The sequence below is a fragment of the Protomyctophum bolini genome, assembly GCF_963924005.1.
Source record: "Protomyctophum bolini genome assembly, chromosome: 14".
NCBI classification, from domain to species: Eukaryota; Metazoa; Chordata; class Actinopteri; order Myctophiformes; family Myctophidae; genus Protomyctophum; species Protomyctophum bolini.
In genome coordinates, this window is record NC_137875.1 from 43,362,225 (window position 1) to 43,379,015 (window position 16,791).

General features: G+C 45.0%; 1 protein-coding gene across 1 annotated transcript in view; it reads right to left on the bottom strand.

The window, feature by feature from the left end:
- The window catches only part of LOC308328063 (receptor-interacting serine/threonine-protein kinase 3-like), a 61,511-nt gene extending 45,132 nt beyond the window's left edge, over positions 1 to 16,379 (bottom strand). Inside the window, exons 1-4 of the mRNA XM_080781751.1 lie at positions 16,260 to 16,379; positions 4,988 to 5,157; positions 3,784 to 3,955; positions 984 to 1,139 (exon numbers count right to left, since the gene is read on the bottom strand). Coding sequence (XP_080637877.1) covers positions 984 to 1,139; positions 3,784 to 3,955; positions 4,988 to 5,151 — 492 coding nt within the window. The 5' untranslated portion in view covers positions 5,152 to 5,157; positions 16,260 to 16,379. The remainder of the gene's footprint in view (positions 1 to 983; positions 1,140 to 3,783; positions 3,956 to 4,987; positions 5,158 to 16,259) is intronic.
- Positions 16,380 to 16,791: the final 412 nt, after the last annotated feature.

Below are 16,791 nucleotides of genomic sequence, written 5' to 3' on the forward strand. Positions count from 1 at the left end.
CCAACAGGTGTAGAGTCACCTTGACATTCAGACCAACAGGTGTAGAGTCACCTTGACATTCAGTCCAACAGGTGTACACTCACCCTCACCTTGACGTTCACACCAACATGTGTAGAGTCACCTTGACATTCAGACCAACATGTGTAGAGTCACCTTGACATTCAGACCAACAGGTGTAGAGTCACCTTGACGTTCACAACAACAGGTGTAGACTCACCCTCACCTTGACGTCCACACCAATAGGTGTAGACTCTACACCTATTGGTGTGAACGTCAAGGTGACCTGTTGGTCTGAATGTCAAGGTGACTCTCTCTACACTGTAGAGAGAGTCACCTTGACATTCAGACCAACAGGTGTAGTCACCTTGACATTCAGTCCAACAGGTGTAGAGTCACCTTGATGTTCACACCAACAGGTGAAGACTCACCTTGACATTCAGACCAACAGGTAGGTGTAGAGTCACGTTGACATTCAGACCAACAAGTGTAGACTCACCCTCACCTTGACGGTCACACCAACAGGTGTAGACTCACCTTGACATTCAGTACAACAGGTGTAGTCACCTTGACGTTCACACCAACAGGTGTAGAGGAAAGGGAAGGAAAGGTACTATGTTTACTCAGGGTAACTGTACTAAACTCAATAACTTGTTTACAGCCAGGCCCTGCTCATAGAACATTTCATGGTAGGGGTTCAATGCCTTGTCCAAGGGCACTTCAGCGGTGGTAATTTTAACGTGCCGGTCCGGGGATACGAACTAGCGACCTTCCGATATCAAGACCGCTCTGCCAACCGTTCGGCCACCACTGCCCCTAGAGTCACCTTGACGTTCACACCAACAGGTGTAGAGTCACCTTGACGTTCACACCAACAGGTATAGAGTCACCTTGACATTCAGTCCAACAGGTGTAGACTCACCTTGATATTCAGTGTAACAGGTGTAGACTCACCTTGATATTCAGTCCAACAGGTGTAGACTCACCTTGATATTCAGACCTGAGTCCAGCAGCACATTGGCAGGCTTCAGGTCACGGTGGATCATGGGAGGAGTCAGACTGTGAAGGTAGTTCATGCCCAGAGCCACTTGGTGAACCAGCCGAAACACCAGGGACCAGGGTGGCAGGTCCTTTAGTTTGTTCTGGTGTGGGGAGCGGGTCAAACATTTCATTCACAATCACACATACACATACAGGCTATTTTAACCGTCTTAGTGCAGTAGGTTTGTTTCCCTGCCCACATCCCTGTTTTAGGAATTTCACCCGTGTTTAGTGATAGTGTGATAGAGAAAAATCCAATACACCCACAATGGACCTTTTATTTTTTTCTTCACTGGACCATTCTCACATGTTTTAGGAATGGGTGGACCAAAGGAGAAGTTCCCAACTTAATTTCTGAAATCTATTTTTAGTTTTTTTGTGAAAAGTCATGATGGAATATTAAAGAAGACTATCTTAAGTTGCCATGTATTGCTGTACTGCAATACATATATTTTGATGAGAAATATTTTTGATGGAATATTTTATATTGGGTAAAATATACCCGTGTTTAGTGATGGTGTAACAAAAAATATGTTTAGTGTTCTAGGGTTAACAATTCCATAGACTTGGCCACCATATCATGCAGGGACGTGCAGACCAGAGTAATATAGTAAGAGAGGGGCGACACTATAGCGTTGACTCCCATTGTAACAATGGAATGCGAAAGTGCTCATTCTATCTCAATGTATAGTTCCAGCCATAGGAGCAATGTTTGGAACTATAGCCCATATGCCCCAAGTTTCCGGCAAGATCAAAGCGTGTCGCTACTCTCCTACTCTACACTTTGGTGCAGACATAGCCATCAAAAGGGGCTTCAGCCCCTGCCCTTTTACCCGTCTGTAAAACAACTGCCCTTTCCAGTTAAGACCACAAATGCAGCATTTACTATGGTGAAAGAAATGAAAATGCCACTCATTTCCATGCCATGCCAGAAGGCGAGAGACAGCGAGATCAATTCGTGGCGGTGACGACTCGCCACGACCTATTTTTTTACGCCATGACGTATTCTTCATTATCCGCCATGGCAGAACAAAATCCGCCGTGGCGAGTACAGAATCCGCCATGGCGGCGACTCGCCACGACCTATTTTTTTACGCCATGACGTATTCTTCATTATCCGCCATGGCAGAACAGAATCCGTGGCGAGTACAGAATCCGCCATTGTTTTTTTTTTTTTTTGCGTGCCGTGGTGCAGGTTTTATTGTCCTAGTATTACTATTCTCGGAATTATTTCATCCTCTTGTAGCGTAACGGTTAGCGCTCTCGCCCCTATAGTCAAGGCACTGTGCCGGGCCAGGTTCGATTCTTGCAAAAAACAAACTTTTTTTTTTTAAAGTTATTTTTTTACCCGTACATACAGTGTGTGTGCGTGCGTGCGTATACAGTGTGCGTGCGTGTATGCGTGCGTGCGTATACAGTGTGTGTGTGTGTGTGTGTGTGCGTGCGTGCTTCATCGTATTTATTATTATTATTATTATTATTAATATGCAGGTAATAATAATAAATACGATGAAGCACGCACGCACGCATATACAGTGTGTGTGCGTGCGTGCGTATACAGTGTGCGTGCGTGTATGCGTGCGTATACAGTGTGTGTGTGCGTGCGTGCGTGCGTGCTTCATCGTATTTATTATTATTACCTGCATATTAATAATAATAATAATAATAATAAATACGATGAAGCACGCACGCACGCATATACAGTGTGTGTGTGTGCGTGCGTATACAGTGTGTGTGCGTGCGTGCTTCATCGTATTTATTATTATTATTATTAATATGCAGGTAATAATAATAAATATGATGAAGCACGCACGCACGCACGCACACACACACTGTATACGCACGCATACACGCACGCACACTGTATACGCACGCACGCACACACACTGTATATGCGTGCGTGCGTGCTTCATCGTATTTATTATTATTACCTGCATATTAATAATAATAATAATAATAATAAATACGATGAAGCACGCACGCACACACACACACACACACACACACACTGTATACGCACGCACGCATACACGCACGCACACTGTATACGCACGCACGCACACACACTGTATGTACGGGTAAAAAAATAACTTTAAAAAAAAAAGTTTGTTTTTTGCAAGAATCGAACCTGGCCCGGCACAGTGCCTTGACTATAGGGGCGAGAGCGCTAACCGTTACGCTACAAGAGGATGAAATAATTCCGAGAATAGTAATACTAGGACAATAAAACCTGCACCACGGCACGCAAAAAAAAAATAAACAATGGCGGATTCTGTACTCGCCACGGATTCTGTTCTGCCATGGCGGATAATGAAGAATACGTCATGGCGTAAAAAAATAGGTCGTGGCGAGTCGCCGCCATGGCGGATTCTGTACTCGCCACGGCGGATTTTGTTCTGCCATGGCGGATAATGAAGAATACGTCATGGCGTAAAAAAATAGGTCGTGGCGAGTCGTCACCGCCACGAATTGATCTCGCTCCACCTGCAGAAGGCAGCATTCAGGAGAATTGTTTCAAGTCTCCTGAACTTGAACACAGCATTTTGTGTTGAACAAATGTGTTTAGAAATCCCTGTCGTACACCACATCTCCACTCAAGTGCTGGGTTGCGCCCCGAAAATAGCTGATCTACAAGCTCTCAACGCGTCTCTCTTACAGGATTTCAGCCCCTGCCTCTCTAACATTCTATGCACGTCCCTGGTATTACCTAATCTTCAATGGAGGGGGCCACTCAAAAAAGCTGACCTGCAAGGAGTCGAGGGATCCTCTCTCCATCAGCTCCATGACTAGACCCACACTTATGAGGTTGTTAGTGGGTCTACAGCCCCTGAAGACCCCCAGGACCCTGATGACATAGGGGCTCGCTGCCCGTTGCATCATCTCAGCCTCACCAAGCAAATCCTCATCTGAGAATGATCTGAACATGACAATGAAACATTTCATAACATGAAATATACAATGTCACTTTATCTGAACATAACATGACATATATGTCACATTATCTGAGAATATCTGAACATGACAACATGAGATATATATGTCACTTTATCTGAACATGAGATATATGTCACATTATCTGAACATAACATGACATATGTCACATTATCTGAGAATGATCTGAACATGACAACATGAGATATATGTCAAATATATAGATATATGGCAAAGTAACCACAATATACCGCTAATCAACTTACAAATTACATATACAAAGAGGCATTTAGTATTAATATCACTATAGTCCAAGATTAAGTCAATTTAAAGCAATTGACCATTTAAAATAAATAATTCAATAATTATACTGTATACATGATAACATAATTATATTTCAGTTTATACCTTTAATTTTCATCGGATATCGATGATTTACTTTTCTTTGAGAAATGTTATAGATAGAAACTTGTACCATACTTCATAATACTACTTTTTACATGCATAAAGTAGGTAGGTAGCAAATAGCTAATCCTAATAATTCAACATTTCAAACGTTCCTTCACAGAGAAGCTGAGATTTGACAGTTTGTAGCGGTCGACAGTACTTGCGCGCTCTGTTTGCAACAAGCAAGTAGGCACTCGGCAGAGTGCAGTTTGGGTTGCACTTGCTGTATGAAATGTGCTATACAAATACAGTTTTGATTGATTGATTGATTGATTAATTATATTTTTACCTATTCACCTACCACATATAGGCCTACTGTAGGTGAACAAAATGTGTGATAAATATGAAAAAAAAGCGAAAGGTTATCATATATTAATTCATTTATATTGATCCTATAAACAATTTAATATAGGCATACACAGGTCTGGCTCATGGTCTACTTCTGAACTTTACACGGTTCAAACCAGAGGGTACAGGTGGGTAAGGGTCCATTTGTAATAATAATTAAATATGAATATGTATCCTCTGAATCGTCATCAGTGCTCACTGCTCAGTAACTTTCTCCACTTACCCGTTATCCAGACATATGAGTTTAACGGCCACATCCCATCTCCACTGAAGATGTCTGGTCTTGAAGACTTGACCAAATCCTCCTGCACCAATCACCTTCCAGCTCTGATCCAGACTCCTCTCACCAATCACTGCTAGAGCTACAGGGGGGCTGGACTGTGCCATTGTTCACTGGATAGGGGGGAGAGTAAGGGCCGATTCATACTCCTATTTTAGAGCCGAATAAAAGTCGGTTCGGCGCTGTAGAGCCTACAATTTGACGTCATTTGAGGTTCGGGGGGCGGGTACCGTCCTAAAGTCGGCTCTTCGGTGCTACTGAAATTTTCTGACGAGCCGAAATCATTTCGGCACTACAGCGCCGAAACAGCGGTAAAATAGGAGTATGAATCGGCCCTAAGGGTTACAGTGTTTCCAGACCTGGGCAGACAGGCGCGGCCATTTTCAGCTGTCTTCCGGGTTTTTAGACAGTTGGTGGATGGAAAAGAAGCTCCACCCACGCGGGGACAAGCATTTCCTCCAGGAATCGGGAAAATGCGGGAAAACGGCCGTGCCTGTCTGCCCAGGTCTGGAAACGGAAACGCTGTGATCTACAGGCCGACGAAGCGGCCACTTCGAGTGCCACCTCTTAGGGGCGCCACTTAAGCCCTCCAATTTTATACATTTTTCTGCTCTGGTTTCTGCTTTAAGTGGGGGGATATCGGTCGGGCAACTGGCAACCCACACATTCACATTGGGTGAGGTGACAAATAGGGGGGTAGTCGCCACCTTCTAAAAATGAATCGTCTATGCTGCGCGTTGCCTAGGAGACAGGTTAACAGCCAACCCTTTCGGCCCGGGTTCAAACGGAAGGACAAAGAAAAAATAAACAACAAAAAATATATATTTGATTTCCCAAGTAAACTTAAGGCTCCTTTTTTCCCTTTGTCCGTCAAAACAAGCTTTTTTTCAACGGACCACAAGTTATCATGAGCGCGTTTTACACAAAGTATTTTCAAGATGCCGGGTGGAATTAATTAAATTAGTCAGTCGGTGGCGATCTGCATCCAGCATGGCTTTTTACTTTTTAATTCTGCAGACAGTGCATATATATTTACCAGTCATGACTTCAACTCCAAGCATCACCCATCATCCACGAGGATAGATGGGTGTAGAACCGTACCAAAACCACGCCAGATGTCCTCAAATTCGACATATAACCGCATATACCCGGAAAAAAAAGTTACACGCACGTGCGTGCGCATGTCCAGCAAGGGCAGAATCCATTTGTACCGGCAAACGGGCCTGGGGGTGCGATAGGTCGGCCGGTCTGTGGGTCGGCCGGTCGTTTGATATGTTGGCCGGTCCGTGGATAGGTCGGCCGGTCGTTTGATATGTCGGCCGGTCCGTGGATATGTCGGCCATTCGGCCATTTCTCAACCGTTTTGGATGGGGGTGGACTCGTTGGAATCGTGTCGCCCACCCGGGGGCGTCTTTGGGGGTCTCAAGGTTTGGGGACCCCCAGGGACCCCCAAATGGTAACTATGTCATTCCTCTACCGTTTTGGACGGGGGTGGGCTCATTTGAATCGTGTCGCCCCCCTGGGGGCGTCTTTGGGGGTCTCAAGGTTTGGGGACCCCCAGGAACCCCCAAATGGTAACTCTGTCATTCCTCTACCGTTTTGGACGGGGGTGGGCTCGTTGGAATCGTGTCGCCCACCCGGGGGCGTCTTTGGGGGTCTCAAGGTTCGGGGACCCCCAGGAACCCCCAAATGGTAACTCTGTCATTCCTCTACCGTTTTGGACGGGGGTGGGCTCATTTGAATCGTGTCGCCCCCCCGGGGGCGTCTTTGGTGGTCTCAAGGTTTGGGGACCCCCAGGAACCCCCAAATAGTAACTGTGTCATTCCTCTACCGTTTTGGACGGGGGTGGGCTCATTTGAATCGTGTCGCCCCCCCTGGGGGCGTCTTTGGGGGTCTCAAGGTTCGGGGACCCCCAGGGACCCCCAAATGGTAAAAAAGCGACCGGCCGGCCGACCCACAGACCGGCCGACCTATCGCACCGGCCAGCCCGTGGATTCTGCCCTCCCTCCGCATGTGCGCACTCTACAGATCTCGCTTATAGCGCCACCTAGGGCCCAACCGGCCCTGACGACAGCCACGGACGTTTTCTGCTGTCTCCCGGCTTCTTTTCCGGGTTTTTAGACGGAAATTAAGCTCCACCCACGTGGCTGACTGCCACGACGGCCAGATTCCTGGTGAACGCTTTCCCCCACGCTTCTTTTCCATCCACCAGCTGTCTAAAAACCCGGAAAGTATGCTGGCCGACAGCAGAAAACGTCCGAGCTGGACTGTGCCATTGTTCAATGGATAGGGGGGAGTGTAAGGAGGATTAGGATTCCTATACAGGATCTCCTCACTGGTCAACAAAAACACCTTGAAGATTCTTGTGATCTGATCTGTGTGTTCAGACTGCAGTATCAGCCAAATCTAGCCTGAATCAGATCTGTGCATTATCCAGATTATATCATTTGTTTAAATAAGTCTAAAGTCAAACAAGTCGCATACAAGTCACATGAAATCTGATTTAGATCAGGTTGTTGCATTCAGAATGAGACGGATCGCCTCAAATCAGATTTGAATCAAATTTTAAACCACCTCTGAATGTGGTCACATTGGAGAAAAAAAATCAGATTCCATGTGACTTGTATGTGATAATGTGACCTGTCTGCATTAGATTTATACAAATATGACTCCAATCTGGATGTGGCTCAGATGTGATTCATGCTAGATTAAAGCTAGGTTTGGCTGCCAGTGTAAACAGGGCCTATCTCAGTGTTAATTCTGACAGCAAATGCTCTGGATTATAGAGGGAGGAACGGGTTATCATGCACCCCCCGGAAATATACTTCTAATCAGTGTTTTCTCAATGAAAAAAAAGGTGCTGAAGATCATGAGCTATGTTAAAAAGTTGTCAAAATGTCCCCACCCACTTCAAACCCCTCTTTTTGGTATATGGCTCTGTGGAGAAATTGCATAAAGGAAAATATTAATTCGCTAAAATTACATAAATAGAGATGGTAGTCTGAAATGTGTCATGGAGTATCCTGACACATAGGATTCTGGGGCTTGCTACCATTGTATTTATAAATATGACATACATCATCCCCAGAAACACAGACAAATACACTGTCTGCTTGATTAATAACAAGTTACAAAGCATTTTTCAGCACATTATGGTGAATATCACTTGTATAGAGAAAACCTCCCATGTCCCAAGATGACCTTTCTATCTTGAAAATTACTCTTCATGTAGCCAACATTCTGAACTATGTACCTCAAATCGGTGAAAAGTGTATATTCAGCCAGTATCAGCTATACATTTGGAATAAATGAATGAATGACTGAGTTTGAACTGTATCCACATTATGGAATATTTCTTACTTGAATGAGTTATTTTTAAAGGTTGCCAAAGTGCCCCATCTACCATTTGTAAGCAAATGAGTGCCGCCATTATCAAAAAAATAATTCACTATATCTCAGACAATATTGCACTTAAATTAACAAATAGGGTGTCTAGACGTTTTCTTTTTGCATAAATGCACCATGTATCTGTGCGTCTGTCTGTCGGTCTGTGTGTACGTCTATAATGCATGTAACTTGAGAACCGTTCGACATACACGTTCCACAAATGCACCCACAAGGAGTGTACAAGTGCCTGGTGTCGAGTACATCGGACCCACGGCTGTCCAGAAGCACCACAAAAGGCCTCTTCCCGGGTTCTGGACAGAGCCCAAGCCCAGGCTCCATATATGAAACTGGCCTAGGCTGTTCTGACACCACACCACTCCATATTTGGGCATGCCTGACACAGAACTCCATATATATGAATAAAGGGACACAGAGAGACAGATACAGAAATCTCCATGGGCATAAAAGGGACACAGAGAGATTCCCCCCCCCCCCCCTCTGCCACTCAGGTGGAAGAGCACATCACCGCATGCCTGGCTGACATCTCACAGTGGATGTCCTCCAACCACCTCAAACTGAACCCAGACAAGACTGAGCTTCTCTTCTTCCCAGCTAAGTCCTGCCCTATGCGGGAGCTAACTATCTCCGTAGACAACGCCCTGGTAACGTCTGTCCCAACAGCCAGGAATCTTGGTGTTGTCCTGGACAGTCAGCTCTCGTTCAAAACTCACATCACAGCTGTCACTCGATCCTGTAGGTTCACACTGTCATGGCTGGCTCTTGCCATGACAAAGATGAGGAGCAGGAGACTGTCGAAAGTTGAACAATATAGGTTTATTGAAACATAGGCTTGGGCATTAACTTAAACTGAACTGGTTCATAACACAATCCGGCAACAAATCCTATAAGGTGTGGAGTCAGTAATCAGTGGTGTGGTGGTGATGGATGTGTGGAACATGGTGTGGTGTGTGTGTGGATGGAAAGAATAAGGTGGACATAATATCAGCAGAACATGGAGGCAAGCATGCAGGGAATGGATGCACAGACAGCAGGTCTGCCTCCTCTGGATCTCTGGTAGTGAATGGCAGGGACCTTGCTGTTATAGCTCACTGGAGGCACCGGGCCCAGGTGCTCTCCAATGAGCAATCAAGAAGTGCCCCACCGAGGCTCACCTACAGGGAGACAATTAGGCAGGTGCACCACTACACATACTGTGTGTCTAATGTGTGTGGGGCATCACAACACTCTATAACATACGACGAATTAGACCGTTCCTCACCCAGGAATCAGCCCAGCTCTTAATCCAGACAACAGTCTTGTCAAAACTTGACTATTGTAACTCCCTCCTTACTGGCCTACCAGCATGTGCACTTAAGCCTCTCCAGCTGATCCAAAATGCCGCAGCTCGCTTGGTCTTCAACCAGCCAAAATTATCACATGTCTCCCCCCTGCTCCGCTCCTTCCACTGGCTCCCGGTCGCTGCCCGCACAGAATACAAAACTCTGATGCTGGCATTCAAAGCAACCAAAGGTATGGCTCCCCCATATCTTGCAAGTATGATCGAACCCTACAAACCCTCCCGCTCACTCAGATCAGCCAACGCAGGGAAGCTGGAAGTACCCTCACTAAAAACGCCAAAAACACTCCACACGTCCCAAACTCTTCTCCCTTCTGGCTCCAAAACTGTGGAATGCACTTCCCATTGCAGTCAGAACTGCAGCATCACTCCCAATCTTCCGCCGTAGTCTGAAAACCCACCTTTTCAGACTCCATCATGGCCCATAGCACTTACCCCACCCCCTTAGATAGCAATTCTGTAGACTTAGATAGCATTTGATAGACTTATAGCATGTTATGTAGACAGCATAAGTGCATTGTATGTGCTATTGTCATAGCACGTCATAGTACATATAGCATAGTAGTATAGATGTATAGCTTATATGTATAGTTTCATTATAGATATTCCACTGTTACTTTCTTAGCTTACGCATGTTTCATGATAAATGTTTTTATGTGATGTATTCCCATGCTTTTTTGTTCTTGCTTAATGTCGCTCTGGATTAAGAGCGTCTGCTAAATGCCTAAATTGTAAATTGTAAATTGTAATGGGTATTCTGACACGGGTACAACGGGTATTCCATAGCCGGGTGGGGCATGGATCTCCAACTTCCATCGTTACTGACTCGGTAACAGCCGGGCACCATTTTTAAGCAAGCTTTATAGTTTATAGCATAACATTCACACAAGAAACATCCTCAGAATGAACAATAGTATATGGCAGTATAGGCCTACACATTATAGAATGGCCTGCACTATGTAATACAAAATACACAGTCACACAATCCAAGCAGGGGTGCCCAATAGCCTCGGTATACCCAGGCTTTTATTTTCGTTTGTGTTCAGCTCAAAAAACGCCTGGGGGAACGTGATACATTTCCTGGTCTAGGAGAGTATAAGTGGGAGTGAACTACAGTGCAGAGGGGCTATGGACAAAATAGCCCCTCTGCCCAAGACAAAATACACACAGTCACACAATCCAAGCAAGGGTGGCCAAAAAGGAGATTGCGATCTACCAGTAGATCACAAAGGCTGCCAGCTGCCACTTGAATTAAGGTCACTTGATTGATTGACATCAAAAGGGCATGTCAGCTCAAACTCTCAATGCAATTATTTTTGTGTTGCTGTGCACAAAAACGTTGGTAGCATTACAAATTTAAAAAGATAAAATAAACGACCTATTCTATTTCCCATTCCAAGTGCATTTGTCTTACATATAATGCCATCTCCGCTATCCCAAAGCCCCCTCACGTATTTAACCCATTCAGGACGGGAACCACCTTTGGTGTTTATGTTATACTTTAGATATTGAAAACAATTTGCGTGGAGGAGGAAATGTGTGCAATTCTTATATATTCTTTCACAGCAAAAGTTTTTAACTCATATGTTTGCTTCCGGTGGGGTCCCGGAACAACATATTACAGCCAATTACATAAAACATTCGGGGTTCTTGACATGAAATAGTTTGATAATCACTGACATAGAAACATAGCTTTTTCAGAAAGTTGTCAGGATTTAGAAGACACTTTGTAGAATCTGGTCCAAAATGGGTTAAACTGTTTTCAGCAATCGTATAATATATTTGTTGGTGGGTAGATGATGTTGAGCTGGTCATTTTGAAAGTAGCTCTCAAGTAATAAAAAATAGTGACACTTGGTGGTCAACAAACTATTAAAAAAAAAAACCTATGTCCATGCTTGGAGGGACAGACACGTACACATAGGGCCACACATTGCTGTCTAGGAGTGGCTAGCACCACTCAAAAAGTGTGGGCACAATAACTGCTACAGTGTAGCAGTTACTTCCTTGACAGGAAGTAGCTCATACAGTGGATTTTTGGATGTCTACAGTGGATTTTTATAATACAAACACTTTGCAGATATAAAGAGGATAATTCAAGTTTTTCGCACAGCTGCAATGTTGGCGAGTTTGATGTTGTTTAATACAATCAGATAGGACTTTTCTGTTTGGATGAATGGACTGTCAATAGAGACACACAGGGACTACAAATGTCACGCCCCCAAATGAGACAGCGGCCCCACTTCTGTTCCGTTAGAACTGTGTACAGCAGGCCAGCCCATAGAAGTCCATGGAAATTCAACTGTAGTTAACCTACTTTAAAAAGTATACGAAATGAACTGAAGACTATATTGATTTGAATAGAAATATGTTTCCAAATGTATGAAGTGTCTTTGTCAACATATATTGTTGTTTTCTCAATAGAGGATCTATTTCACATTTAACTTACCACTTGAATGAGTTACACATAATGTTAACAGAGCAGAGGGGAGACGGCAGACAGAGAACCTGTCACTTTAAGGACGTCACTGCCTTTACGAGGCAACGAGCGCCGATTTTGAAGAGTGGAATTCTCAATAATACATCCCGATCCCGACTTTGTTCATTCATGTCTATATTTTGAACATGTCACGGGCTTACTAATATGTTCTACCTACCAGGGCAGGCGCGGAACTACCGGGGGGGGGGGGGGGGGGTGTAGTTTCCCCCTGGCCCGTGACTCCAGGGGGCCCGGGGCTGTCAGATGATCGATCGACGACCACACAGCGTTACACAGTCACTCATGACAGATACCCATTTAAAGCATTATCTCTCAGGGCGCTACAAATATATATATACACATCCTGTGAACTATTGTTCACTAATCATTACAAGTATAGCTCTTATTTTGAAGAGGAAGAGGAAGTCTGTTTCGGCTGTAGCCTACTTCCATGACAGACAGTTGTTTTTCCAGATCATAATATTGCCGGGAGGGAGGGAACTGACAGACTGTAAACATTGATTAGAAGTGATGGTGGTGGTGGATTGCTTTTAGCCAAAGTTTATATTACCATATGAAAGCCATGATGCTGCGCATCTTTGACTTAAACAATTTGTACACACTTTGGAATATACGTTAAACATGGTGGAAGTGGTGGGTCCTATATCGAGCTACTGCTGCTGCCAGCATTAGGTGAGTAATTAATTAATTGTAAAAGTATCACGCTGGTAAAATCACCAGCGGCAGCTGCCCAAAACATTAACCCATTCTGACCGGGCACCCATTTTGGTGTTAGCATCATGTTATGCTTTAGCTATTGAAAAATAGCAGATCTACAAGCTCATAGAGCGCCACCGAGTGGCGCGCTACGAGCTTGTAGGTCTGCTGTTTTTGAAAAATCGAAGAACGACTGACATTTTTAGAATCTGATCTCAGGTCAGAATGGGTTAATCAGACCAGTGTGTGTCCAGTGGAAACCTCGTATGAATCTGATCTCAGGTCAGAATGGGTTAACAGGTAGGCAGGCAGGCTACAGTACCCACTGTACTGTCACTGCCTGCAAGGATGTACTTGGAACTGTTGGCCCGACTTGGCCGCCGTGCCATATTCATTTTAGTTCAGAAGTGCGTCCACCTTTTACCTGCAGCTCCGCGGTCTGGTGCTTGCACAAATGCAGCAAGCATACAAAGAACTACGATTTGTAGCTTAATTGGCTGACACCTTAATCAAGTTGAGAGAGCAACTTATCGGCAGTTGCTGGGATATGTTTGTTTAAAAGTGATGTTACGCGACGTTAAGCGTCACCGTCGATTAGTGTTGTAGTTCTCGAGACATGGTCTCGTCTCGAGACCGGTCTCGAGACCAAATTTTCGTGGTCTCGGTCTTGTCTCGGTCTCGCGCTTCTCGCCTTTTTTTGTCTTGTGGTCTCGTCTCGGTCTCGCCTCTCATTTGTCTTGGTCTTGTCTCGGTCTCGCGCTTCTCGTCTTTTTTCTCTTGTGGTCTCGTCTCGGTCTCGCCTCTCATTTGTCTTGGTCTTGTCTCGGTCTCGCGCTTCTCGCCTTTTTTGTCTTGTGGTCTCGTCTCGGTCTCGCGCCTCATTTGTCTTGGTCTTGTCTTGGTCTCGGACTTATTGTCTCGGGTCTCTTCCCCCACCGAGACCACTCGAGACGAGATGCAAAACGTTCTATTATATCAACCCAATCGCAAGGACTGAGAGAGTGAGAGGAGCCCATTCACATTAATGAATTAAAGACAGCTGTTAAGGAGAACAGCGCTGCATGACGTTCATACAGGTCCAAAGAAGAGCACATGTTGATGTTATTATGATCATTCTATCATGAAATTATATCAGCCTCAGGCAATGGGCTTAAATAAATAAAGTGTCGGCCGGGAGGCGGAGAGTTACGCACGGCATTGACGGCAATACGCATGCAGCGCCCGGCATACAGCCTGGCATTTTCATTTCAATATATTCTACCAACAGTGCAAGACTGCAAGCTTTCTTTTTATGTTGTAAGTTGTAACTTGTAGCCTGTAGTCGTTTTAATAAACGAGGTTGAGCGGTGATCTGAATACTGATCTGAAAATAGCCAATCTACAACTATCACAACGCGTTGCACTGCAGCCGTGCAGCGCGACCGCGACATATGTATGAACTATGAAGCATCGCCTCGGTTTAGTTTCATCATGAGAAGAGTAAAGAACCACCACCTACCTGACGTTACATCTATACCTAAAGTAAACTAAAATCCATCCATCGTCCACGGTCCACCTTATGTGATCATGTCTTGTCTTGTCAGGCTATAATAAAAACGATCATGTGCAAATCCTTTGTTGTATAACGTGCATGCATGCCTCATTGACATTGTTGGTTCACTACCGATTTATTTACTAAAAGGCTCAAACAGCAGCAACCAAAACCAACTAATAAACTATTGTTTTAATTTGAAGGTGAGCCATAGCCCATAGCCATTAATCTGAAAGGTTTTGGTCGGAAACTGACAAACTGACAGTGACGGACAGTGTGACAGGTGAGGTCACAGTTCACAGGTTAATTCAGTGCATGCGCAATGCACAACAAATGTACTGGTCAATAAGATGTCGGCTAATTCAGCTGTTATAAGGTTTGGCTTTGTGGAACACAAAAATTACATTTGCAAGGATAATGGGGGGAAAAAGCACAGTGCAAAGTGCAAGCATAAATATTTGAATGAATCATGCTGTGTAGACAAGTATACCTAATTTTGAGCTGTTCCAAAGTAAAATGTGTTTCAGATCAAGATTGTTATCTGTACCTAATAATACTACCTATCAAATAAGAGGGAAAAATAGTCTTGGTCTTGACTCGGTCTCGCCTCGCGGCAGTCTTGGTCTCGGTCTCGACCCTCCTAGGTCTTGGTCTCTGCCCCCTAGGCTCGCATCGGTCTTGGTATTGGTCTTGGTCTCGACCCTCCAGGTCTTGGTCTTGGTCTTGGTCTCGGCCCCATAGGCTCGCATCGCTATTGGTCTTGGTCTCGGTCTCGACCCTCCAGGTCTTGGTCTTGGTCTTGGTCTCGGCCCCCTAGGCTAGCAGCGGTCTTGGTCTTGGTCTCGACCCTCCAGGTCTTGGTCTTGGTCTTGGTCTCGGCCCCATAGGCTCACATCGCTATTGGTCTTGGTCTTGGTCTCGACCCTCCTAGGTCTTGGTCTTGTCTTGGTCTCGCTTTAGGTGGTCTCGACTACAACACTACCGTCGATATATGGCATCGGGGGGGGGGGGGGCTTCGTGAGTCAGGTTCGGCGAGGCCCGATCGTGTGTTCCGCCAGTGTACCAGGGGCGTAACTCGATGTCAGTGGCCCCTCCTATCTATAATTTTTATCCCACGATTTTGCAACCCATTCTTTTTCACACTGTCAATTATCTAATGTAATCCTGGTTGGCACACTTCGTCTGCCAACCTGGGGGGATGCAGCGGACTGACCTCATGCGCCCTTCTATGCATGAGGAGTCCAAGCTGCTTCTTTTCACCTGACAGGATGGAATTTCCCAGACATCAGCATCATTATGATGTCACTGAGCATCATGAAGGTACTGAAAGACCCACCCACCTCAGACATCAGCAACACTCAGAATAGCCAAATGGTATTGATCACGCCTCCAGGTCTTTAGTTTACTCAAGTTGGGGAATAAGACCTGGTACTTAAGACACGCAAAATACAGCCCTAGTGTTTTGTGTTCTTTATGTGTTGCCATGTGTTTCAAATACAACTAGTTGTATTAATTGTGTGTTTTCCTGCTAGTTCTCTTTTTTAACCTTTATTTAACCAGTAAAACACATTGAGACTGAGTCTATTTTACAAGTGGCAACTGGCCAAGAGGCATAAATACAATTATACCTCGATGCTATACATCGTAACATCGTCACATTACACAACAGCCAATAATACATCCATGACACGCCTCAAGAAGCCAAATCTCCAAAATGGTACACTATCAGTAACTGGGCTTCTTACCTGATGTACGCTCCTGATGACCCTCTCTCCTCTGCAGTCACACGTACAGTCTCATGCAGGTATAATGAAGCAAGCAGCTAATTATGCAGTGTGTATGTGTGTGTGTGTGTGTGTGTGTGTGTGTGTGTGTGTGTGTGGGGGGGGGGGGGGGGGGGACACTCCTGTTCCACTGGATTCCTGAACACAGGGCTGGCCGGGAGCCAGGAGGCAGAGGAGGGACTGTCACCCTCTGGGTGAACATATTTGAGCATGCCCAGTATGACGAATGGGTTGTCTATGGGAAGTTGCACCTTGTTAGCACCTTGTTGGCAAGATGGCCGCGGTCTGAATATCGTCAATATAACTCTTCAGAAGGATGTTACGTAGTTGAAAACGATCGCTTCCAAAGTCCAACACAAAAAATATCACCTGCACAAAATTACCTGACAGGACGTAGCTCATAACATGTTCTGTTAATGAAACAAACACTTTGATAGAAATAGGATAATTCAAGCTTTTCGTACAGCTGCAATGTTTGTGAGTTTGACATTTA